At 34.7% G+C, this 27,666-nt stretch overlaps 2 protein-coding genes across 2 annotated transcripts; both read left to right on the top strand.

Annotated features, from left to right (window-relative positions):
* The first annotated feature begins 740 nt into the window (after window positions 1-740).
* Window positions 741-8,898, top strand: LOC106134926 (regulation of nuclear pre-mRNA domain-containing protein 1B). Its single transcript, XM_013335068.2, has 6 exons — window positions 741-945; window positions 2,109-2,345; window positions 2,579-2,808; window positions 3,478-3,586; window positions 5,387-5,562; window positions 5,913-8,898. The coding sequence occupies exons 1-6, from the start codon at window positions 795-797 to the stop codon at window positions 6,057-6,059; spliced, it is 1,050 nt and encodes a 349-aa protein (XP_013190522.1). The 5' UTR covers window positions 741-794; the 3' UTR covers window positions 6,060-8,898.
* A 6,526-nt stretch (window positions 8,899-15,424) lies between these two features.
* Window positions 15,425-27,208, top strand: LOC106135006 (sodium-dependent proline transporter). The gene is made up of 11 exons (XM_060946607.1): window positions 15,425-15,488; window positions 16,132-16,375; window positions 16,797-17,001; window positions 17,509-17,647; window positions 18,324-18,452; window positions 19,036-19,261; window positions 19,552-19,664; window positions 19,881-20,006; window positions 20,620-20,817; window positions 23,863-23,994; window positions 24,183-27,208. The coding sequence occupies exons 2-11, from the start codon at window positions 16,177-16,179 to the stop codon at window positions 24,204-24,206; spliced, it is 1,491 nt and encodes a 496-aa protein (XP_060802590.1). The 5' UTR covers window positions 15,425-15,488; window positions 16,132-16,176; the 3' UTR covers window positions 24,207-27,208.
* The last annotated feature ends 458 nt before the right edge of the window (window positions 27,209-27,666 follow it).

Raw genomic sequence — 27,666 nt, 5'->3', positions numbered from 1 at the left:
TAGTTTTTTTGGTTGACCAACTACCATAACATTCTATTTTTGTTAAAAAAACTTGTGGAGTTTCATGTAGGCAGGTACCTAGTCTAAAAGTAATTTATTTATAGCTGCGTAATAGGTAAGTATAGGTTCTATTACTAGGCATAAGAATAGACTAAAAATAAGTTTAGTACCTAATAAGTATTTTAACTTAATAAATAAACTATTTTTAATCCATGAAAGTGCCGTACGGCAATGTAGAATAGGATCACTCCATCTCGTTATTCCCATGGATGTCGTAAAAGGCGATTAAAGGATAGGCTAGTAAACCTGGGATTCTTCTTTTAAGCGATGGGCTAACAATGTCATTATTTGAATCGCAATTCTACCATTAAGCCATGCAACTATATACATATCTGTAACATACAACAATCCCTACGGGGTAGACAATGCCAAGTCTGCAAAGCCCCGTTCGGATAAATGGCTTACATATAGTGAAAGGTTGTTAGCCCATCGCCCATCAAGAAAAATCTCAAGTTTATTAGCTTTTCCCTTCATTGGAATTTACATTATGTTTTGAATGTTGCCTGTAGACTTCCCCGGAGGATTTCCAGCAGCAATTAAACCAGAAGTTGTAATTTGTAGTGTTAGATAAGTAGGCTGCACGTTGGCGCATCACATGCCCATCGTGACATTGTAAAAAAGAAAATGGCGTTTAGCGTCAAACGCGTTAGTCAAACAAATGTCAATTTGAGCAACTTCTTGGTGGAGGACTGTTTGTGTGTTTCCGTGGCATTCTTACCAGTTTATTTTTAACCATGGCTGGCTTCACCGAAAACGCGTTGATCCGTAAGTTGCAGGAGCTAAATTCAAGTCAACAAAGTATCCAAACATTGTCTTTATGGCTAATTCATCACCGTAAACACCATGCAGCAGTAGTGAAAACTTGGTACAAGGAACTGTTGAAAGGTAACCTCAAATTATTTTATTTCTTTTCTGTTGGAATTGGGCTTCCAATGATAACTTAATTTAAACCCAGGAATCAATAATAATATTCCTGTAAATATAGTATCTCTTTTCATAGTTAAACTATTGTTTTTATTGGTTGGATTTTACAACCACAAAATTCATGTTTGGAATCGTAATCGTTATTGCGTATTTTTTATACCTTTTTTTCGTATTTATAATATAATAAGTTAGTTATATTTTTTTATTATTCGAAATTAACCACTTGCGTATACTCACATCGGATAATCATGGTTTAAGTGTGATTGTTTACTTCTTGATTTCATGATCATCAATTATAAATAAATAGATATGTTTTCTTAGTTTTCAACTAGCATACCTAGAGAGAAAGAATTATCTACAATAATTTTACAAAGAGGTAAAGTCTGTAACTTTGATTTTTTGTTGGTTTTTTAATGCTAATCTTCAGAAATACTGAACCAATCATGCAAATATTTTCACCAATAAAAGGTATATTGTATGTGGGTGTGATATATAAGCTATGTCTGCTGCCCCTGAACAAAATGCTGGCATAGTTTTAGGTTCTTATAGATAGGTTTGCTGCCTTTTAGTTGGAAGATGGCAAATGTACCATGTGTCAGCAATGGCACGCCATTAGTAGCTTGTACAAGTATAGTGACTGGAGTTTTTTTGGTCCAAAACAACTCATTTAACCATTGCAGAGATCACACCCAACATATAGAGAGTAATTTATTTTGTAATGACCGAGTGGTGGTTTTGGTAGTTGTGAATCTCAATGGAGTTGTGCTTATAGTGAAACACTATTGTTACTGCATTATCATATATTTAGATTAATGACAGTGATCCAATATAGGTTAGTTTCCCCTGCAAAGGTTGCGGAGGTTAGATGTAAGTAAAGACTTATGGAAAACAGGATTTTGATTCATAGGCGAACCCGGTCTCTTCTCCAGGGGTGACCACAAACCTGGACTAATACCAAGTGGTTGGAGGAACCTTTTTCTTTTTATAATATGTATAATGTTTGGATAAAATAGTCATATTATCCCGTCTTTATCTTTTGCCGGGTATATAGAGCTAACAGTCTTAGTTCTCGTCAGTAGGACCAAAAGGCCCATACAGCTTTATAACGATTTATATATTTGCAGCCAAAGATAGCAAGCAGCTTACATTCATGTACCTTGCCAACGACGTGATACAGAACAGCAAAAAGAAGGGTCCGGAATATGGCAAGGAATTTGGAGAAGTGCTTGTGGACTCTTTCAAACACATGGCTAAGACAGGGATTAGTGAGAAGACTAAGAACTCTTTACATAGAATTTTGAATATCTGGCAGGAGAGAGGTGTTTATGATGCTCAAAAAATACAAGAGTTCAAGGAAGCAGGTAAGATTGTTGTAATAAGCATTTTACAATTATTTTCTCAAAATATCTCACTAACATAAACACAAATATGGAATTCTTTCTCAAAACTTCTCAATGACACAAATAACTAGAACTACAAGTCCATAAATAAATTAAGTGGTATATGGGTACTATACAAATTACGCAATTACCACAAGTGATAACAGTCGTATTCATAACTATTGCACCTTATTACTTACTATGTAACATTTCAGTGGACCCTAACGATGCTTTGCCTAAAAAAGTTAGCAAGCGTAAGTCCGTAGACACGGAGGCAAAGGAACCAGAAAAGAAGGCTAAGACTGAACACAAGGAGAGACACTCTAGACACGAGAGGAGGCGCAGTGAGACCAAAGTGGAGGTGGATGGACATATTGAGACCCATATCACTTTGAGCCCTAAGACTCCGCCTGGTGACCCACCAGAGCCTGAGGAACTTATTAAGGTAATTTTAATATTTAAGCAATTGTTTTGAGGGTTTAGTCACTCCTTGATTAAAACAGTGTCAATGAAAACCAAGTTTTTTTGGCAAAGTCTGTAAGTCCCGTATCAGGTTTCAATATCGCTGTATCAACATGGGAATGAAAGAATAAAGCCAACATGGCTTTATTCTTAGTAAGTAAAATATTCTGGAAAATATTTTGCATTTTTTTGCAATTTTTAGTCAGCATGGTAAAAATACCCTGTTTAACATGCATTGTTTTTTTCTTATCTTATTATATTTTTTACTGTTATTACTATAATGCCCACAATTATCTAACATAACATATTATGTTAGGACCATGTTTATATGTGTTTAAGATTATAAGTTATGGATATGTATGTCTTATCTTTCTCATTAGTGTAATAGTGATTGAATTAAAACCAATTTTGTTTGAATTAGTCACGTAATAATGCGAGATAAGGTTTAATGATGAGTCGACTAAAATGTAAAAAAAAATCCAGAGCAGAGAAAAAAAATGAGATTTTTTTCTCTGCTTATCAAGTAAATTAGGTATAACCCCAATGACAATTCGGAAACTGAATATTTATTTTGTAAATGATGACACTGGTTAAATACAATCTTCGAATTTTTCCACGCTGAATCTCTAATCAAAAAAATATTCACTTCCAGGCATTACTCGAGTTAGAATCCAGCGCATCTAGCGACGAAGCGGTGCGCGAGCGCATCGCCTCTCTCCCGCCGGAAGTGTCCGAAGTGCAATTATTGTCTAAGTTAGAAGGTAAACCACTTTACAAAACCACACTGATACTTGTAGAACATTTGTTCCGATACCTTGATAATAAAGTTTTATTATTATGGATTACCTGCTTTTGTTTCATTTCTCTCATATGATGTTAGTTTCTGAATTTGTACGGTTGTCGTCACTTCTACTGCTTCACAGTTTCAAAAACAAACTTTAATGTGTGGTTGTCCTGTTTTTTTAAATTTTTTTCTGTAGACGTTCAGATTTTTTTGTCAGATAGGTCATCTTTGAACTTTCTATATGAGTTGTATAATAAGTTGTGGACTAAATCTGTACCACATCTTCGGAAATCTGAGTAGGTATACCATTTCCTGTCTTCGAATTCTGGGTTTTGAACACTTTTTCCCTATAAATGCTATTCTATCCCTACGTCCTTGCGTCGTTGTTTGTTTTATTAGTTCCTTTTCATTATGTCTTCTGACCTAAAGTACAAGGCGTCTGATACTCAATAAAGTTACTTCTCGTGATCTTTACCAACTTTTGTCAGTCATGAACTCCAAGGCTCTTAGATTTCAAAACCTTATTGCTTCGTCAATTTAAGGCGGCCGACTGCTTACTACGTAGGGTCTTAACAAGGCATCATCCTTTTCCACATCTCGGAACCAGCGGTAATTTGCATAATCTAAGAGATATTTCGTTTGCTTCAAGTTTGACGAATTTTTCGATTGTTTCGCCATTACCAGCTTTCTTCCATTAAAACTAAAGTCAAACTTGGCGCTGGTACCTGATATTGGCATGATAGCCATTATAGATATTATTTAGTTATATGTTTATATCTCAAAGATTCACACAAATAGAAAATCACTACTCCAGAATATTTTATTAAATAAAAATTATTTGTTAAATAAATCTTAAGTTGTTATGGAAGATAAGAGTACCTATCTTGCATAATATACTGGATGTGTCTTCTACGTAGTAACTTACCATCTTGTCTCAAAGTCTACTTACCTTACTAAGGAATAGGATAGTCATTGATTAATATGGATTAGAATATTAGATGAGCATCAGAATTGCTAACTGCCGTTACGCTAAAGTCATCCATCGAATCATAAAACATAAATTCTTCATCCAAGGACTTCTTTCCTCCGCAATTTGTAAATTGAGGCCTTTTGAGCAAACATCATGATTTGTCAGCGATTCCCGACGTTATTATCTTGAACTAAGGTATTTTGGAATTCCCCATGAAATATTGTTTTTTGTTCTGAAACTTCTGCCAGAAAAAAAAATTCTGCCCCACACACACATTTCACAGCGAAATACTATAGCTGTCCCGTTCCACGTCATAATAAGAATCGAAATAGCGATAGTTTTTCGCGTGACAATAACTGCTTTGCGCGTGCTATGGAAGTTCCACTCATTATCGTATAGTAGATAAGTGTTACTCTTTTCCGGATCCAGATGTGTTTTAATGTAGTAACGCAGTCGTACGTATAGATTTTTTATCTTATTCCTTGCATTGAATATCGTATTTCTTTAAAAAGATTGTAATAAAATGAAAGTTTTGTAAAAACAAATATCTTAATTCCTCGATGTGTTTAATGATAATATGAAAATCTATATGGTAAAAATAAGTCATCGCCGTCGATATGATCATAGCACGCATATTTGCAATATTTAATTTTGTGCTTAGGGCGTCTGTGTGTGTGCTATACTGTGAATGTGACCGTGGCAGCGCCACCGTCATATTCAACCTTAGTGCTAGCACACAAGGTTCATTTTCGGCGTAGAAATCCCTGGAATACTTGAGTAGTATCTTAATTTTTTTATTGTCAACAGATAAAGAATCCGCGCTGAGTCTAAGTCACGTGGTGAACTCTGCGGTAGAATTACTGGCGGAATACAACCTGAGACTCTCTGAAGAGTTGGAGAAGAGGCGAAAAGTAGCGTCCATGTTGAGGGACTTTGCGCAAGCGCAGCGCGATTTGGCGAAGCAGGCCGAGGCCAGGCTAGAGGTAAGTTTATGCTCTCGTTTCTTAGGTTTTGGTTTAATTCCGACATCGTTTTTAGGTGGGAATCCACATGACCAAGATAGAAAAATGGCAAAGTTATATGCGAAAATTGTGTTTCGCTTGTATACTAAAAAACAAAAGGTTATCCACTAATGTAACCGATCACGTCCATAAAATGGACGGTCTCTACTTAACACGTGAGTGATTATGAACATTAATCTCAAATGTTCAGAAAAGAGAGCGCCTTCATCTCGAGTTTTTTACGTAACGTCCTTACAAACTGGCAATGAAGTGGCGCAGTTTTTTAATATTTTATAAAAAAAAATATTCAAATAAATGGTTCTTCTTTTCAGGAATACAACATAAAGCTCCAAAAGATATTCGCCGTAAAGAACGAAGTGAAATCCCACCTAGATAGCCTCCCTGATGTTTCTCGTCTACCCGACGTCACCGGAGGCCTGGCACCCTTGCCATCAGCTGGCGACCTTTTTAGCGTCTGAAACAACGCTCATTGGTCGACCAAGTATCTAACGCGCAGCTGATTGGCCGACCGATTTACAAACGCGCAGCCGATTGGCCGACTGAGTTTATAACGCGCAGCTGATTGGCCGACCTGGATTTTCGTTATTTTGTGGTGCGTACGCAATTGTTTGTAGATAGAATTATTTATGTTGGTAGAATAGTGTAGTGAGGAGCGAATTGGACTGACTTATGTCGACTGGTGATTGATAAGGGGTCAGATTTATATGCATCTGTTTGTCTGTCGTTGGTGTTTAAAAGTTACACATAAAAAGCAAGCCGTGATTTTTCTGATTTATTTTTAAGGTGTAAAAGTATGTACAGTGGGCCACACACAAAATCATACCATCTTCGTAAAGTAAATAAGCAGTTTCCACAATTTTAATTAAGGTTTATTATTGTAAACTGACAATTCTCTGTATTGTTCGTTAATCGATAATTTACGTAATAAACTCGCTGATTTTCGTATCTAATGAAACCCACAAAATGTTTTGTAAAATTGATTTGTCAGTCTGCCCTCTTAATTATGCCATATGTTCATTTTTTTCAACAGAAGAATATTGATTTTAGGACATGGTGTAAATTTGATTGTGTGAATATTATTTTAAGTGATTTTAGTATTAAGGCCACGCAGAGAGATACAATTTATTTTTAAGTAGACCGCTCCTATTTTTCTTGAAATGAATTTGTTAATTGATATATTTGTTTTTGACATTACTTATTAGGGACAACAAAATTACTGGACTGTATACAAACACCTATAACTAACTTACTCATTTCCAAATGTGTTGACAGTTCTTCAACAAATCAAGAAAAAGGGCCATATTATCCTTAACATTGATTAGATATTAGAATTAAATTTAAAAATGATAAAATTAAAAAATTAAAATATTGATTGGTTAAAATTTAATGGGCCATACCACACAGGAATTCTATTCACAGCCTTAAAACATTTACCTATGATAACATCTTGATGAAATTTTCTGTGCTTCACCAATAGAGTAAGTTTGAGGGATTTTTTTTTATCAAACAGCTTTAGAGACCGCCACCTTTGCCGGCGCGGGCTGCCCTGCTCTGTGGCGTTAGTTTATTCAGTGATTATTTTGCATGTGTGATAAAATATACTATATTTACCTGGTTTAAAATTTTGAAATTTTTAATTTGAATACCTAGTTGTAATGCCATCCTTTTGAATGAATAAAATGGTTATTTTAATTTTGAGAAAAGCAAAAGTATTCATATTAATTGTTTTGTCCTGTCGATATTATAAAACTCTTAACTCGGTTTAATTTATATTTCACTACATTTATATGTTTCTCAAAAATTATCTGTTAGTTTCTTATATATGTCTAGGACACATTTTTTTTCTATTTTGACTAAGATATTTCATGTTAATTTTAGTTCAAATACATTTTATGATTAGGTATACCTTGTGGTACATAGAACACCTCTGTTCATTTAAAACATACCTTGTTTATGTAAATAATTCGAATAAAAGTATATGCTGTGATTAGATCTTTAGCAAGCATGATACCTACCTATAATCTCATCACAATGTTATTGCAGTATAATTGTATTAGGTATATGCATGTAATTAAATAATTACACATATTTATGAAGCCAAATGTATACATTTAAACACCATTACATATTTTGTACTTTAAAAAAATATTATAATATCTGATAAAGTATCCGGCATATAAGTTGACCCTAGTCTTTGACACTTCCAGGATGCGCATAAGCACTTTTTCTTATTAAAAAATCTGCGCAGCGTTTATTTTGGTTCAACTTGTATGCCGGGAAATATACGGCATAGAAAGTTGTAGAAATTGCAAGCTGTGTGAAATAACTCCCATACAGATACAACCTTTAAAGTTTTGGTTTAAAAACTTACCGTTACTCACACATAATGTTAGCAAATATAAGTATTTGTTTGTTCAGACGTGAGGATGTGATTTTGATACCTTAGATTAAAAAAAAAACAATCTGAGGAATCGAATAATTTATTGCGCGCCCTTGTATGGGTGTTCATACATACATAAAATCATGCCTCATTCCCGGAGGGTAGGCAGAGACTACATCTTTCCACTTGTCACGATCCCTGCCCCCTCAAAAAAATTATGAATGTGAATGAAGCGAAAGTATAATTCCCTTCGTTTCATTCACATTCATAAACCTCTTCATGGAAGCTTGACGGTTTCGGGTAGGTACTCTCGACCTGACTCTTTGCCAGAGACAAGATTTATATTTTATATTATTTTCTGTATCATCCGATAACACTTGCCAAAAATGATTTCGATGCGGTTTTAACTTTCAATTAGACAAATTTACATTTACTTGTTTTAAGCCTGACTACAGTATCCTATATACAGTGCCTTTGCATTAGGCACCACACATATAAAGCACGTAATAATTAGCGCAAGTTTGTACAAAATATATAGAAAATGTATAAAGTTGTATCGCTTTTTCAGCCAAGCTTTGATGATTTTACTCGCGCCCTTTTTCTTTCGCCAAAAATATTTTTATTTTCTTTATGTTATTTAAGTAGCTAATATTGATGTTTCACTAAATTTTTATCAAAACTTTATTGTTAAGTATACAACTGATAATTAAATAAGTTAAACGCTCTGATGACAAAGATTACTTAAAATACTTTTATTTGAATCTTGACTGAAAAACGGTATGAAATTGGTTTTGAATTTTGTGAACCAAATAATATATAATAGTGCGGTGCAAGTTAGTTTAATTTTGATTGTTTAGCAGATACAGCCTATGTACAGCTAGATATGCTCATATGAATATATTTGTTATATTAACATAGTAAGTCTTTTATTGTTTTCATAATACGTAGTTACATACGTAAATTCACGCCTCTTCCACTTGCCTTGATCCCTACATTTTTTTTTTTTTTTTTTAATCTTTATTTAAATTAAGGACTTTTGTCTTAAAGACACGTCAGTCCCATTGTAACAAATCTTAAATTTAACACAAGGTGCTAATAGAATCGTAAATTACATTACATACCTATAGATTTGATACTTGTGTGGATTATTATCAAAAGTCCAATAACCCACACAAGCACAAGGAAGCATCAGAAGCAGGTTTGCTCAGAATACATTGTATGTTACCTACATCAAGCCTATTAATCTTAAATTTATCTACAAAAATCTTCCTTGCAGTTTGGTTCTGTTCACATTCCATCAAGAGATGAAATATGTCCTCCACAATACCACAATTTTCACAATTAGGCGAGTTGGTTTTTTTAATTAAGTAAGTAAATTTTCTTGATGGGATATGACCAGATCTTACTCTAATTATTAATTTGACTATCCTTCTAGGTAAATTACTTTTTATGAACCATGGTATACGGGGAGGCTCACTCTGTATAGTTTTGTACCATATGCCTTTTGTTTTTGACCGTTCATTAAAGTGTTCTTTCCACCGATCCTGACACACTAATTTAAATTCTCCTAGATATTCCGAATAGCATGGATGGATATTATATTCTATTCCGTCTGAAAGAGCAGCATTTGCAAGTTTGTCTGCCTCCTCGTTACCACGTATTCCTATATGGGCAGGAACCCATTGCAATTTGACTTTTATATTCCGCGACCTAAATTGTAGAATCTGTGCAAGTACACGAAAGGCTGTCGAGACACCTCTGTTGCCAGAGGCGCATCGAGCCACATGTTGTATCGCGCTTTTACTATCTGAGCAAATAAGAATTTTATCCCAACTGTAGCTTTCCGCATAAGTGAGTGCATTAGAAATTGCAATGAGTTCAAGCGTCATTATACATATTCTATCTTTTACATTAACACTTCCACTGTTATTTAAGGACGGATCGTAATAAGCTGCTCCCTGTTTATCTTGTTTTTTTGAACCATCTGTAAATATCACATGCCAGTCATTGTATTTTATCTGCAGCTCACCAATGACACAACATCTCAGTGTATAGTCTAAATAGGAGCGTTTGGAACCCATAAGACAGTCCAATTCACTTATAGCAATATCCTTAATATCTATACAAGAAAGCCACGTGTCTGCTGAAAATATGTCCAGAACAGTGGAGGAGTACACATTAATATCTTTAGTCTTATTGTATACTTCGATTGTTAATGGTTTCTTTTTATTGAACCAATATCTAGTCAAACTACCAGCAACCAGTTGTTTCAATAACTCGATTGTGATATTATTTGTCCACGAACGAGCTTTTAATATATATTTATAGCACAGATATAATCTTCTAATAAATAAAGGCAGTATGCAGAGTTCAGCTTCCATTACATGGATCGGAGTAGTTCTAATAAAACCTCCTACAATTCGCAAAGCCTGATTTTGAATTTTGTCTAGTTTTGAAATATGCGATTTGGCACTATTATCGAAGAGAAAACTGCCGTAATCTATCCTACTTCTTATAAGTGATATATACAAACGACGCATATGTTGAATATGAACCCCCCAAGATGGCCCTGATAAAACTTTTATAATATTAAGGTATCTTGAGCAATTTTGCGCTATTTCACTAATGTGTCTACACCATGTGAGACTTCTGTCTAACCATAGACCTAAATATTTGACAGAATCTGAATAAACCAAAGCTGAGTCATCAATCTTCACAACAGGCAAAACTGTTCTCTTTCCTCGGCTAAAAAGACAGAGTTTAGTTTTTTCACTGGACAATTGTAAGCCTAATTCATCTAAGATCTTAATTATGCAGTTTATTGCAGTCTGAACATTTGATTCACTCAAATTAATGTTTTTATCCTTCGCATAGATTACAAAATCATCAGCATATTGTGCGATACATACTTTTTGTGCTTGAAGACGACAAATTTTGTAAGTAGCTATATTGAAGAGAAATGGTGAAATTGGATCTCCTTGAGCAAGTCCTGTATTAGCCCTTCTGCTGATTATTTTCTCCCCGTCTTCAGATCTCACCATTAAATATCTTTCGCTTAAGAATGACCAAAAATATTTACAGTACCTACTTCCAACCTGTAGTTCATCCAGAATACATAAAACCCTATCAACAGCCACATTATTGTAGGCATTTTCAATATCTAGGAAGCAAGCCAGTGTTGGTTCATTATCTGTAAAACCTATTTGTATATATGTAACCAAACGGGTCAAACAATCCATACATGACTGTGATTTCCTGAATCCCACGGTGTTCGGAGAGAATATTTCATTTTTTTCTATATACCACTCCAACCGACGCAGCATCATATTGTGGAAAACTTTGCAAATACATGACATCAAAGATATAGGTCTAAGTTTAGGGTCTGTAACTCCATGATCAGAAGCCTTTGGTATTGGTATGATTAAAATATTGCGCCATTGAACTGGAATTTTACCAGAGCGAAAGATTAGGTTGTATAACTTGAGCAAATATCTCTTAGCGTCTAGCGGTAAGTTGTATAACATACTATAAGTAATTTCATCGTCACCTGGCGCAGTATCCTTCTTCTTCAAACAGCACTCTAATTCTGCAATTGTAAAATCTGACTCAAGATTATCATTTCGAGATGTAAAGATTTGTGGTTCTTTTGTTACTGAGTCTGGCGTAAGAGATGATAATAGGCTCTCCTGCTTATCCAGTGAAACAAACTGTCTACTTCTTTTATCACCTTTCATCCATCTCATTCGTCGCCACATTTCAGATGCTGAAGTGTTTTCGTCAATTGAGTCACAGAAGTTATACCAGTGCGCCGTCTTAGCTTCCCTTATTAATTTGTAAGCTTCTTTCGTCTTTGATTCCAACAAAGTGAGATTGTACGGGGTAGGATTTCGCCGAAATGAACTAAGGGCCAATCTTCTCTCAGCCACCGCTTTTGACAAGGACTGGTTCCAATAACTCCGGGGTTTAAATTTAGACTCTGGATCCGCACAAATTTTAACCATCGGTATACTTGCATCCGCCGCTGTTTTAAGATGAGATATTAAAAAGTCATACATTTCCTGTATATGTGACTCATCCAATGAATTAAAGTTTTGAATGTTGTCCTGACTGAACGAATCCTCCATACTTTCGATAAAAACCGACCAATTAGTTTTCTTGTAATTACGTTTAGGTAACTTATTACCATGTTTGGGAATACTTGTACTTAATTTAATCATCAAATGATCACTGCCTAAATTTTCGTTAATAACATGCCAGTCAAAGCTTAATACAATGTCATTAGAAATAAATGATATGTCTGGTGATGTCTGTTGGAGGTTCCCATTAACTAATTTAACTCGAGTTTGTGAGCCATTGTTCAAAAAACTATAATCATTTTCCAAAGAAGAGTCTAAAAGTTGACTACCCCTAGAGTCTGATCTAGACGACCAGTTCCTAGAATGGCCATTAAAGTCACCACATATCAGCGTATTTTTTGGGAAAAGGGCGAAAAGTTCATCCCAGTCAGATGACTGTGTACTAGTTGATGATGGACAATACACTGAGATAATGTTTTTTACATACTGACAATTATATAGAAAAACGCCTATAATTTCTATGTCTGAGTTATGCAAGTGTAGCGTTTTAAGTTCACTTCTAATAGACTTATGTACTATTATTGCTACCCCACCATAGGAATCATTCCTATCTTTCCTGTATATATTATAATCTCTTATACGTACATTATCTTCTGAATTTAACCAAGTCTCACTCAATACAGCTACATGAATATTTTCCTTTAGGAGGAGTTCTTGAAAACTAACTAATTTTGGTTTTAAACTCTGCGCATTCCATTGCAAAATATTTATGCGAATATTATTTGTACTAGTATTAACCATTACTAATGTTAAAGAGTTCTAAAATTGTCTCTAAAATTTTTCTTCCCGAAAAGAAATCACTCACAAATACTTTCACTTCTTCAAAAATTGCCACAATCACTGCACTTATTTTCTTCTCAATAGAACTATTCATTGACCTCCATATATTAAATACATTGGCTAACAGTTTCTTCAAATCAAATCTTCTTTTTTTATGTTCTTCAATATCAGATGAACTGTGTTCCTCTTCTTCCATTGTATTTTCTCCGAGACTCTCAACTTGGTTTTCATTGATTTTATATTTCCTCGATTTCTTTGTTTTTGCCTTTTTCTGACTATTTTCTATGTTTCTATCTAGTTTGTTTCCCATATTTTCCTCTCTATGGATGTGTGCACGCGCCACAACTTGACTATATGTCGGCTGATAAGTAGCTTCAGTTAGATTGGATGTTATCTCTAATGGTTGAGTGGGTCTTAGCGAGTTTTCTTTTTGACTATTATCCATGACTAACTCAAGAGCTATTTTATATGGAACATTATCTTTGCTCATAACAAGACGTATTTCTTTTTCTTTACGATAAATTGGGCAAGATCTATCTAAAACCAGATGTAGACCTTTGCAGTTAAGGCATTTGAAAGTTTTTAAGTCGCAATTATTGTGTTCTGTACTTCCACACTTTGGACATAATATTTTCTTAATCGGGCATACTTTGATCATATGACCAAATTTCCAGCACCCCGAGCATTGCGTTACAGGAAAAATATAATTTTCAACATTGAAATTGCAATCAAATGCGGTCACATATATGGGTAGTGATTTGCCTTCAAAACATATCCTGACACTTTCACTTTCTACCCATTTCCCGCTATAGTCTAAACGTTTAAGTCTTTTAACAGCTAATATTTTAATATCGCTTCGCAAAATTCCAAATATTTCTTCTTCTGAAAATTCTAAGTCTATACCCCTTATTATTCCATATACTATATTGGATTCTAAAGTTTTCCGACAATTATACTCGAGTTTTTTAAAATTTTCATTTTCGATCAACTTCGTAGCGTCTGTATCTTTCTCAAAGCAAATAAAAACTTTAAAAGGTGATTTATATTTTATCCGGTTGACATTACATATATTTTCATTACGTAATAATTTCGCTAAAGCCATTTGTTTTGGTAATTCTTTTTTGGAGGTTATACAAACTTCAAATTTCGTTATCTCGTCAGATCTAGTTAAATTTCCCCCTGCTATATTATTGGAAAAACTTCTCAGCAGACGTTTTTTCCTTCTACTGACTTCAACAAATCCTTCTTCACTATTCGTATCATCGTCACATTTTTTCCTTTTTTCTAACCTAATTTCATTTTTTTCCAACTCCGAAAATTTTTCTAATCTGCTGTCAAGAATTTGGTTCATTTGTATTTCGCACTCCTTTATTATGTCTGAATCACTTTTGTCACTCTCATCTACAGAATTATCATCGTCCATGATGAGGGTAGACCGAGAACAGAGTCAACGGTAATGCGAGCAAATTTGTCTAACTCAGTACGTGTGCGAACTTACCGACCGCTCACGCGACACTGATCCCTACATATTTCTTTAACTTCTTTCACATAATACAACATCTTTTCGTAATACATCTATTATTTTATAAAAACTTTTAAATGATTACCATGGCTACGTGGCGCAGTGGAAACTACATGGTCCCGGATTCAATTCCCTGCTTATGGAAATATTTTAAATCATTCACAAGTCTCCGGTTTTGGGTATTTTCTTTCATATTTATGTACAGTCAACCACATATCACGTTACCCTGCATGGAACTCCACCTTGCAATGAAGTTAGGTAACTTGATATGCTGGGCTGTACTCATTGCAGTTATAACACTGCCTGACTCTGGTCCACTGTAACAATTGCATCAAACAGCAAAACAACCCAGATGGCCATGATGTATAGCTACCATAGGCATATATAAAAAAAAAATTGCACACCATTTCCCAGCGAGACAAACTAAACAAAAAGAAAAACTGTGTGCTGTTGAAAGCAGGGTGCTGGGTTTCTAACGATTATTAAATTTTTACTCTTTCAAAGTTGAACCTTTTTGTATTATAGAAAAATAAAAAACCTGTGTTAAACTGGGCATTGATGCGAGCTGTCTTCCAACTTCAACCTGACTTATTTGGATGCGAGTTTATGTGAAACTTATATATCGATTGTGTTTTAGTGACTATTTACGTTTATTTATCATTTATAAAATGAGCGACAGTGAGGTAATAATTCTTATATACATACATACATAAAATCACGCCTCTTTCCCGGAGGGGTAGGCAGAGACTACCTCTTTCCACTTGCCACGATCTCTGCATATTTCCTTCGCTTCATCCACATTCATAACTCTTTTCATGCAAGCTCGGCGGATAAGAATTCTTAATTATTTAATTTAATTTCAGTTAATATAAACTACTAGACTCCGAGGTTTTTATCTATAATATGCTCTGTAGTTTTTGAGAATTTTTAAATTACATGTTAACTATGTTATCTTTTTTAATATAGGATTTTTCTTTTTATACATTTCTTTATATTTCAGAGCACTCGAACGAAAACTGTTTCCCACACGGCTGATGCCGATTCAGAATCCACTGATGATCATCCTTTGGTAAGTCACGAAATTCTTTATTTTGAATCATTGTTTATGAAAAAATTGTTTCTACTTAATTTTGTATCTAGGATATAGTCGTGTCTAGAGAAACTTGACCTCATTATGGGTTTGAATTTAGTTTAGATATCTTATAAGAACACAGGGTCATGTTTATCCGCAGGCGACTGTAGTAGTGTAGGACTATTTCCCCGTTTGGCGCACACGTTATTTTCTACTCAGTAATAATACTGGCTTATAAAAACCAGTTTTATAAGATGGAAATGTTATGTTTACCTACTGTCAATAGTGGTAATTACCACCACCGTATGCATGGTACGCGACGCCATTTTTATTGCCCTTAAAACTATCGCTGTCCCGTTTCAAGTTATAATAAAAAGCAGAACAACGATATGCATAGTTTTTTGCGCGATTAATTTTTCGCGCGCACCATGGTGTTAATTAGCTCTAATTGAGACGACGTATACACTAGTACTTTTTAGTCATACTATTCCGAATTATTTGGAGCGTACCTAAATAATTTCATAGTACCTAGACTTAAATAATTAAGGCAAATAAACTTAGAAGTTCGACGGGCTAGCCTGTTCATGACTGTTGGCTCTGTCTAGCCCAGAATAAAGACGTGATATGTGCTAACTTCCAGGTACCAGATCGCTGGTCGAACAACATAACTTACCGCCAACTTGTGATGTCGTCTTGCATCGGAATCCTACAGATGTGGTGGCACCCTTACATCCACGACCTATCCCAACTGTTACCCTTTATATTCCTGTACAATTTGTTCAGTTTGTTCGTGGGGTATCCCATGTTTTATTTGGAGCTGGCTATAGGAGTGGTCACGAAGAAGGGTGTGTTAAATTGCTGGGATTTGGCGCCAATGGCTAGAGGTTATTTTTTTATTTTATACGAATATGAATTACGAATAATGTAGGTACATGATTAATACACATTATTAGAAAACATATTTGCCGATTTCAACTGTAAGAGATGAAGTATGTAAATGAGAAATGAGATGTTACCAGCGGCAGAGAGTAGATATAAAATGCAACTAGGTATTGTGTAGGTACCTACTTACATAACGGTTAGTATGAGGATCAAGGTTCCGGAGGTCAGAGGACATCGCTTCTTATAAATGCAGATTTATACCTCAATGAAATTTATGAAATTTTCCACTGACTGACTAGTAGATACAATTCTTAAGCTTGTTTAAATATGTTTTATGCAATATTTTTTTAATGTAGGTAGGAATAAACAACATAGGTAATACCTAACGATGGAGGATAACAACTTAATTGTTCTACGTATCAGGAATCGGCTACGCCATGCTACTCTGCGCACTATTCACTGCCTTCACGTTAAGCGCCGTGTGCGCATGGTCCTTAGCGCTGCTGGTACATTCGTTCCACTCGTTCCTGCCGTGGTTGCACTGCGCTGCGCAGGCGTCGCCGCCGTGTGCAGCCAGACATCGGCTGTTGTCGCCCGATAGCGAAACGCCCGCGCAGTCTTTCTTTTTGTTAGTATATTTACAATTTTTTAATGATTATAGGTACCTACTTGAAAACCTAATGTCGTAATTGCTCATTTAGCCATAGCATTTACCATCTCGTTTTATAATACCGTACTAAGATGTAAACTCAATTCCTCTTGTAAAGTTATTCTCAGGTAACCATAAGCATCGGCAGCGTCGTCGGCACCAAATCGTTAGAATCATAAAATATCAAATTCCTAGTGTTTTTAAATCAATACCCAGCTGAGGCTGCAGAAATTCATTTAAATCAGACAGAATAATTATTTATAAAGAGAGAGATTTATATATAGAGATAGCTACCACTTAGAGCTCAAAACCCCTACTTTATAAGAGGAATCTCTTACAAAGTACACGGCAAATTAATCACAAAATAACACCATATTTTATTGACCACCTCTATGTACACATATTTTTAAGGAATAAATGAATTTTGAATTTGAATTTGAATTTTGAAAAGAAACCCATTCACTTAAAAATTTTGTGCATTTCTAGCAATTTTGTCTTAAACTTGAAGAGGTCGGGCCTGGAGGGCGGGCTGGGCGACGTGGTGTGGGAAGTATCCTGTTATTTCGTCATCAGCTGGCTGCTCATCTACTGCATTGCTATCAAACGCATTTACAGCTTTTCTAAGGTAAATTACTTATAGGTAATTTTCCCTAATCATCGTGGCTTTAACCTTGGGTCACCCCTACCTCTCTGAGTTTACGTTTTTAAATGAAGCACTGAACTCCCGTCGGACCTACGCATTCTTTGAAGGGCCGCCTAACACATAATATGACAGGTACTAGAGGCGGCCCGCGACTTTGTACGAATGGAATCAATCCCGCGGGAACTCCGGGATAAAAAGTAGCCTATATGTTATTCTGTGTCTTCAGCTACATACCAGATCTCATCGTAATCGGTTCAGTTGTTTTTGCGTGACAAACATCCTGACATACTTACAAACTTTCGCATTTATAATATTAGTAGGAAGGATGGTTTATTTTTATGGTTACACTTCAGTTGCGGATGTGCGGGTAATTCTTCCCAAACTATGGATGGAATGGATACACCTAAAATGTATTATTAAAAGTAACATTCAAAATTGGATGAGAGAATTGTTATGAGTAGAGATTTAATTCGGGTTAAAAGTACAAGTCTTAACTGTACGTTGCCACCGCTTCCAACAGGCAAGAGATGTAGAAGCGGTGGTAAAAACATCTCATCGTTCTCATCAACTAAGTTTGTTTTGTTTGTAAATACTTTGTTACAGAAAATATAATCAGTCGTAGGTACGTACATTATTTAGTTTACTTATAACTCTTCAGTTGGTGCTGTTCAAAGACGTACTGACGTACTTGATGCTGATCTGCTGCGCTATAGGCGCGTTCCGGCTGGACGGATCCTTGAAGATATTCCAAATTTGCGACTGGGGAGTTTTGCTTAGAGGCACGAAGGTAAAATGTTTATTCCCTTAATTATGAGACTGCTAACACTATATATTTTTTTTATATGCTTAAGCATTATGTTGGCAAAATTTTTCTAAGATAGGGTATTCAAAGTTTTTGTGGACACAGGTCGCGCCGATGGGCACCTGCTATTTGATACAGGTACTACTACCACTATATTAATCTTTATTGATATTTCTTAAGGTTCATTGGTAATGGCTTTTGAAGTTTATTGCACACACAGTTATTTTAGGATAAATGGGATAACAGGTATATTTATTAGTGTAAGTACAGCCTGCATGGGGTTCCAGAATAGTAGATGAAGGACCTCTTCACTCCATATATTTATGTAAATTATTAACTAACTCAGCAATCATACAAAATGCTGCTGCAGTGCGTAAGAGCATGTCGCGATAATACGTTAAATTAGACATAGTATACCTACTTCATGAGGACTGCGAAAAGAAAGACCGCTAATATTCCATCCAGCATTCATAGAAACAAAAATGAGCAGCGTATCAAAATAAGATAGCAAGAAGCTACACGATACTAGAAATCAACAAAACATCTTCATCGAAATTCTTCATTTCAGATATGGCGGGAGGCAGTAGAGTACTCTCTCATCCAAATGACGGTCTCCCAAGGTTCCCTCGTGATGCTAGGCTCGTACTGCCCCAAACAGCAGCACAAGCTGGGGACCACTTCGCTTCTGGCCTTCCTCGTATCCAAGACCAGTTGTATGACCAGCGCCATGGTGCTGGGAGCGGCGCACGGAGCATTGTATACTGATTACGACAATAGCACGAATATTTGGAAAGGTACCTAGTATCACGTAAATTATTATTTAACACAACCCCATCGACCTATTGTGGTGTCATCTAAGTATACGTCACACGCCATCAGCCAATCACAGCAAAGTGTGATACTCCATCAACCAATCAAAGCGAAGTGTGGAACGCCATCAGCTAATAGCAGTAAAGAGTAAATCACGCAAGAATCTACAGTTTGGAGCTTAAATACTAGCTGCACCCTATTGAGTTCCGCTATTTTAGCGTTGACTGTGGGAAGTTATTCCGCTGTTAAAAAAATAATATTATTTTGTTCGTAGGCGCCTCATCGTCAATGATTCTGTGGTCTGACTACGTGACCCGAGTGCCAGGCAGTCAGTTTTGGTCGGCGCTACTATTTTTCACCATATTTGTTTTATCACTTACCAGTTGCGTAAGTACCTACTTACTTATTTCAAATAGTTCTACCATTCTTCAATCTTTTAGGTAGGTATCATTTTATTACAAACAATTCGCCGACCCTGGCTTTGTAGTGAATAAACTAAAAAACATAGGCTACTTTTTTCTAAAATTCTCACGGGAGTGCAGCCACAAGCAAAGGTCTAGTAGGTATAGTAAAGATAATATCAAAAAGAACTTCCTTTTTCAGGCATTATTAGTGCAGACAATAATGTCGACGTTCTCCGGGCGGTCGGTGCGCAAGATCACGTGGATCTTCCTTGTTGTCATCTGCTTCTTGTTCTGTCTGCTCGGGATTATGACGTTGTGCACGCAGGTCTTTATTAACATTGTGCTTATCTGATTATATGGGTGTCGATGAATTTGAGTGATAATCTTTAAAAATACTACAGGTATAGAACGCGCACAAAACGTACTACCTTTATTTTATCTCGGACGTTTCGAATTAAGTTACAATGATCCGTGGTCACGGAGCGCTTGGTAATAGTAGTATTAAAAAAATTGTGTAATGTAACGCTAAAGATTTTAGAGTGATAACATTGACTTTAAAACATACCAGTGCTAAGGTATACCAGTGTTATAATCACAACCACTGGGCAGAGTTAGGATCCCCTATTAACCAGGTTATGAGAGCAGTACCTACTTAGGTACCTGACCTTTGTATCATGGTAAAAGGCGGGCTTGGGCCTGGATGATAATGATGATCATTGTATCTAAGCTTTTTAAGCTCATATAAATGATTGATAAAAATACTTACATTAAAGACACGTTTTAAGACATACCCCCAATAACATAATTGCAGCATCAGTTAGCCACCGTAGCATCCGTTTTTATCACGCGATGTACTATCGATAAAAACGGCGTCGCGCGTGCTATGCTACAGGAGCAATCTTTTTTTGGTATAAGGCAGCAGTATTTTTATTGTTCAGGCGGGGTTATACACCGTGAACTTCCTAATGGATTGGCCGGTGACTCGGCCCAGGGCTGCCATAGCGGCGGTCGTGGGCTTCGTCGTGACCTTCGTTTACGGTCAGACCACCTTCTGCGAAGATGTGTACTTCGCCGTTAGGGAATACCCCAGCGTTTTCATGAGGATCTGCTGGGCTATTTCGCCACCTATTACTATGGTACGTACTTTGACATTTTTTTTCCACAAGAACCATAGATAATTACATACTTTAAAAATAAACGATATCACCATTTATTAAAATAAACCAAAAAATCGCTTAAATTATCAACAAATAGAGCTATGTAAGTTCAGTAACTTATAACTTCCTCAACAGACCTCTTTACATATAAACATGGTTCATAAATAGATTTTTTATATCCTATTTCCTGTAAACAATCATCCATTCTTTTATATAATTTTTCTGGATAAACATACATTTCCATAGCCAAACCTCTCTGGTGGTTTACTAACACGCATATATATATATAGGGTAAACCAGAGAGTGATTGCCCACAGGCAGTGATTGCCCGTTTTTAGAAAAAAAATCTGAATCAAAGTTTGTGTTCTCACTTGTTTCGAATATAATTTACTAGGTTACTCTATGGTCAATTTATAGTAGATTTTAAAATTGATAAGTGTTAACATTGAAGAAAAAAAAATAGTAATGGTAGATTTTGTTAAGACGGGTGAACGTCTTACTCAAACAGGTAAGCATTTTAGCAATTTTCTTAAGGAATTACTTGCATAGAGGTTAATTTTTTTTGCATTTTATTTGATATTTCATTATTGGTGTATGGTTATGACAAAAGCATAAGTGTTATGTTATGTTTTTAATGAAAATATTTGCAATCAGATTAGATTGAACGGTTTTTTAATGGTGGGCAATCGCTGTACGTATTTCGGCATATTTTTAGTTATTGCCCACCATAATTTTAGTGATTGCCATGGTTAATATGTATAGTTATTGCCCAGGGCAATCATTATCGGCAATTTTTTGATTAAGTCAGTAATGTTGCCGTCACATTTATTAGCTTAATGCAACGCGCAATAATATTGTTACAATAATATTGTCAATATTTTTGCCAAACACACGCAATAATATTGACAATGTAGCAAATATTGTTAACATTATTTCGTGGGTGCGGGTAGCCAATCGCTATGCACATCTTATTGGCTAGTATTGTTTTATTTACAGTAGGTATGCCAAAGTCACCAAAAGTGCAATATAGTAAAGAAAATTTACAGAAAGCTATCGAGGCTCTTCAAGATGCTTCTAACAATTTGTCTACAAGGCAAATTGCTGAAAAATACTGTGATCCGAGGTCCAGTCTCCGCTACTATACAGGGTGACATAAAACAACTGCATCCTTTTAAACATAGACTATACCCATGCTTCTGAGCCGTTTGAGCCTATTTTTATTTAAATTAAACATCATCATTTCCACATTTAAAAAAACCCTCAAAACTACATCACACGCTTTATTAAAGACCAATACTACAAAAAGAAATTAAAACTAAACATGTAAATAAATGTCTTAAAAATTAATTATTTTTCTAGTATCAAGATCGAGTAAAGTACAGAGTTGTCGAGATCGCTCAGCTGAATGAATTGTGTCGTTGACCTCTGAATCTTACGCGTCGCCATTCCGCCGGCGGGGGTGATATTACGTATTTAGGATCGTGGATTTTGATACTTTTATTTTTTTCGTACTTTCTGAAATATGAACCGATATTTTTCTTTTAACGTTTTTAAATATCCTTTAGATGAGTACACTTAACAGTTAAATTTATGCAGTTGAATTAAAAGTCATCCTGTATTAAAAAATCTGGGACATAAAACCAGTTTAGGAATGTAGGGATCACATTTAAATAGTTGTAAATACTATAAATAAATAAAATTTTATGTTAGTAACAAACGGACAACCGTATGTATAAAATCTCATACGCGGAACTCCTTCGTCCCGCCATAAATTCGGTGGACAAGTAAATTTAAAAATGTCTGTTTGACAAGAGTCAAGTTTATTGTATTTTTTGGCCCGTTTGTTCCTATACACTTAAAAAGTAATTTAAATCTTTCATTTTATCTTATATCCTTTCCCCTCTTCTCTTACTCTGACTGCGCTTCAACTTCAATTAAGTAAGCTTTAAATCTATTGCTACAGGACCATCTATACTAATCTATACTAATATTATAAAGCTGAAGAGTTTGTTTGTTTGTTTGAACGCGCTAATCTCAGGAACTACTGGTTCGAATTGAAAAATTCTTTTTGCGTTGAATATACCATTAATTGAGCAATACTTTAGGCTATATAATATCACACTGTAACTATAAGGAGCAAAGAAATAATAGAAAATGTGAAAAAACGGGGAAAATTATTTAGTCTTGAGGGCTTCAATAATTCCAAAATAATTATTCCACGTGGACGAAGTTGCGGGCACAGCTAGTCACCTATATTAACTGTCTGAAGAAAGTCGTTTGGAGGATTGGATAATAATATCGGCTAGAAAAGGATTTCCTCGAAATAGACATTTTAGACTCCGTGCAAAAGTTTTTGGAAGAAAACCCGCGCCCTAATTAGTTTTTTTTTAAAATAGGCTAGGTGATGGTTGGTGGAAGGCATTTTTGAAGAACATCAGAAGGAGTGACAAAAGTTCAAAGTCTAATTTATCATTTTAAGGTACTGGGCAATTACTGTGCTGTGATGTGGGCAATTAGTGTAAGCAATGGGCAATAACTGTACATTTTTGGATAATTTTAAATTTGTTTATTTATTTTCTAAGCCATGTAAGTTTTAACTAAAAACCGTTAACACTTTGATGGAGATCTTATTTAGACATAAGAAAAAAATTATAAATGGTTGAAACTTGTAATACTTTTTTTATTGTTTGAAGCCAAAGTGTTTGAAGTCCTTAAGTGGGCAATAGCTATACGGTTTACCCTATATATAGTTATGTACATGTTCAACAGGTTGTATTTTTGATATTTCATTTGAAAAACTGTCACTAAACTCTTCAGAATTGGAAGAATTTGAAGACAGTCCTACATCACTTGGAACATAAGTTTTATCAGATAGATCGTGTAAAGTCTGGATACCTATCGTGTATAGTCGGAGCTTCATCCTCCTTATTTGAAATATCTTTCTCTTTCTCCTCCACCACAGCTTGTATCATGTCTAAATCTTTCTTCAAATTTTAGAGTTCAGCACTAACTTTATTCTTGTAGTTCATGTTTCTGACCGGCACTGGACTGTGGCCTCCCCATGGAGCTATGGTGGGGTGGCTGCTAGTGATGAAGACGATCACGCCAATATTCTTCGTCATGACGTTTTACGCCATTTTCAAGATCAGAGTCCGGGTTAGTATTATATTTATCCAATTAAAATTTATTTGAAATATCACAATTTTAGAAGATTTTTAAGGCTCAAGTTTTAAAAATGTAAATGAGTATCTTGCAAAACCTATCTCAGCTTTCAGGAAAACCTCTTGTTAACAAAGTTATTTTTGAAATACAACTAATATAAGAGTTCCTTTTTTCCTTTTCAGAATATAGTGCGCAGCGAGAAGTGATTTGTATCGATAATGATCGTTTGTAAAGTTTTCTAATGATTATTACGGTTTTGTGATATTGTACAGTGTGGTAACAAAAATAAAGTGTTATTTTTGTACAACATAATAGTATTGGACCCACAGAACTTTTAATGAATATCTGAATAAACAATCTTATACTGTGTATATTTAAAATTTGTCCTATTGCAACAATAAACTGAAAATACGTACCTAAATGCTGGGAAACCGAAGAAAAGATTATTTCAGAATGACACCATATTTTATTCACAAAATTTTCATAACACCAATTTGTTACCAAAATAAAGGATTATTTTATATTAGTCATACACACATATCCACATAACAACTTAGGAAATTCGATTATAATAGACAACAAACATACGATAATTTGTATTTTTATATATTTTTTCGTCTTTTTTATTTGTATGTCGTGGTCTATTACAACCAACGGGAGTATTTTAACACATTTTTAATCAAATAGTTTCAAACATAATACATAAGTTTCTCTTTCATTGGGGAAAACACTCCACATTAATACAGCCTTGGATCTTAACACTAAAATTAACTGAAACTTAAATAATGAACTTCTCATATAAAAATAATATTAAAATTAATGTTATTACATACACCATTAACCTAAGTAGATAGACCGCCAACACATTCATTGTTTTCTGTTATCATATTGTTTTACTTTAGCATTCTATTGCACATTTATATGGAAATCTAAAAAGCACGAAGTTATTTCAGATCAATCAGAAAATCCAGAAACGGTAACGTAGTTATGACAATCTATAAACATTGATTGCACCAAAAAGGTCTGGAGACTAGATGCGATTTTAAGATACGCTTGTTCTTATTACGTCGCCTGACGGCGGTTGGCCGGATGAGTAGCTATGTATGGCTTAAACATTATGCATTTCTAGCTTCAACATCACGCACAGAAGAGCCAAATTGTTGATTGCCTCTCCTCGAAATAGCACCAGTCATTCGTCGAAAATGAGAAATAAGTTGATTTTAGACAAGGTACGAACATCACATCGATAAAATTTGACACGTGTGCTTTGCATTTAATATTAAATTCTCCATTTAGGCGTACGTATTCGTGAAGAAGCGACAAACTATGTTTACTACATCCATATCACGTTTTGTGCAGCTAAAGGATGAGAGCGGGTCTCTTAAAGAAATACAATTCTTAATTCTACTACTCATAACTGATAAGCTCTCTTTTTATTTCGATTGAAGCGTTTAACATTCACTAATATGATCGTAATTTGATTCGTAGTCTAACATTCATTATATGCGCATATAATTTTTATAAGCGTTAAACACTAAATACTGTTGATATATATATTAGACAAATAGTGATTGCAATGATTCTTATGGTAATATTGTAACTATTGTTTAAATCTAAATATTAAATTGCTTATGAGCCGCCGCAGATTGAACGATTTTCATATTAATTGAAAGCCAACAAAATAGCAAAATGGCTGCTTTTTCATTCGGCTATCGTTTGCTTTATTTAAAATGAGTCTACCAAAACGTTGGTATATTTGAGCGACGTTGTTATAGGGACAGTTATTCACGTTGAAATATATTTGATAAAAAAAACTACGCTAAATAATATTTTAATTCAAAACTACCAGGAACGTTAAGTCGTTTAAATCTTTATACTAAAATGTACATAATGTAACAATTCGTAAATCTATACAGACGTGTCAATGAATTTCGATAGAAAATATATTTTTAATCATTAAATGACCGGACCAAATAACGAAGTATTAGTTTTTAATTAAAGAGCGCAAACTGCATTTACACCAGTGGGGTTAGTGTGGGTTATACTCGATTTAATCAGCGCCGCCTTGTGATAATAGTGGCCTCTAATACAATTCCATTAAAATTCGCGATCACATGCTCGATTGGTTTGAGCGAGTAAAACCAGCACTAATCCCTCAGTCGTCCTTATAGTTATATTCACAGCCAACTGCAATACGGTCAATGGTGTTGTCTATCCCGATGCCATCCAATTCAAAATAGCAATGAGTATCCTGCTGGCAGTAAATTGATTGAAAAACATATTCAAAACAAAAATAAGGTTATTTAAATATATTTAAAATCTTAATCAGAATTGCAAAAACGTATTTATAATATTAAGCTCAGAATTAACGTGTTCAATGTCGTATACAAAAGGAGCCGACAAAAGAATAATACACATCTAGTTAGATATTATAAATGCCATTGTTAAACAAGCAGTTATAGATATATTTTGTACATATGAGCAGAAAAAAAATCAAACGTACATATATTACGTGGGTATAAGTTCAAAATGTTTATTGAAAAATATAATTCTGATTAGCTCATTAGAGCTGCGATATAAAAAAGGGGAAGCTTCCACCTGAGAATTATTTGTATGAAATAAGTCAAAATAAAGATAAAAGTATTCGATTTACAAATGCGCTGTGCTTTGTGGCTAAACTTTTTTTTGGTTACACCGATTTTCATGTAACAGAGCACACATTCTTCTTCTGATTAGATTGAACTACACTACATTACATAAATAAGCCAAACAATCTTAACTAAGTAGTTGCTTCAGTAAACCTTAATCTAAGTGTGCTGTACGCCTTATAATAGCTTCGGGAATTCTGCTCAGTCTTAACACAAGTCCTCTCTATATGACCAAACCATAATATAATCCCCAGGAACTAAAAAGAAAATCGAGAATAATCTATCAAATATTTAAAACTAGCAACACATATCCTGTGTTGCATTATTAGCTCAAGTTTAATAATAATTTTATATTACTCTGAAAATATTTTTTTAAAATGCAAGCATATATTTGTTTGATGGTTTAATCCCGTTCGCTATTTTTCAACTTGTGCTTTTAATATTTGTATGTAAATTCGTAAGATTTTTAGTTTGTAGTACCAAACAAGCTGTATAAATGAAATTATCAGCGAGTGGCATTTTTCCTGTAATCGTCATAGTTCGCTGTACTAAATTGTGTATGTGATATTCTACTATGACTATTATTCGAGTGTATGATTGTAGAAAAAACAGGCTAGAATTGCTCAAATTTTGAATATGTATTCGAAAGAGAAAACCAGTTTCATTAGATTTAACATATTTTACACACCGAAGTATATTTATTAAATGTACCAAAAGATTTAAATATTATTTATATAAAAGTTACAAGTCAAATATGGTGTTTTGTATCAGTTATTAATATTTTGAAAATAGATTGCATAAAATGAGCATCATCGTTAATTAGACTTAATGACTTGCGATAAACTGAATTTTACGGTATTATGTTTAATTTATCAACAAAAATAATCATTAGCTCGTATGGGCGACCAGAACTTGTATCCAGATCTATAGGTCCTCTCTACGGTGCATTAGTTCCTAGAAAGGAAAGCTACCTCAACAAAAGCGTTTTGATTACGTTAAAACACTCGCGTTAGGAACA

This window comes from Amyelois transitella, chromosome 11, assembly GCF_032362555.1.
Source record: "Amyelois transitella isolate CPQ chromosome 11, ilAmyTran1.1, whole genome shotgun sequence".
Taxonomy (NCBI): Eukaryota; Metazoa; Arthropoda; class Insecta; order Lepidoptera; family Pyralidae; genus Amyelois; species Amyelois transitella.
The sequence above is the reverse complement of the archived record's forward strand: the minus strand, read 5'-3'. Positions and strand labels throughout refer to the sequence as shown.

Bases quoted from the DNA above. Each gene is read 5' to 3' on its own strand.
- LOC106134926 (XM_013335068.2), top strand. From the start codon at position 795: ATGGCTGGCTTCACCGAAAACGCGTTGATCCGTAAGTTGCAGGAGCTA. The intron at 946-2,108 runs GTAACCTCAAAT...ATATATTTGCAG, and splicing joins GTACAAGGAACTGTTGAAAG to CCAAAGATAGCAAGCAGCTT. The intron at 2,809-3,477 runs GTAATTTTAATA...ATTCACTTCCAG, and splicing joins AGCCTGAGGAACTTATTAAG to GCATTACTCGAGTTAGAATC.
- LOC106135006 (XM_060946607.1), top strand. From the start codon at position 16,177: ATGTCGTCTTGCATCGGAATCCTACAGATGTGGTGGCACCCTTACATC. The intron at 20,007-20,619 runs GTCTTTATTAAC...TTTATTGTTCAG, and splicing joins TTATGACGTTGTGCACGCAG to GCGGGGTTATACACCGTGAA. The intron at 23,995-24,182 runs GTTAGTATTATA...TTTCCTTTTCAG, and splicing joins TTTTCAAGATCAGAGTCCGG to AATATAGTGCGCAGCGAGAA.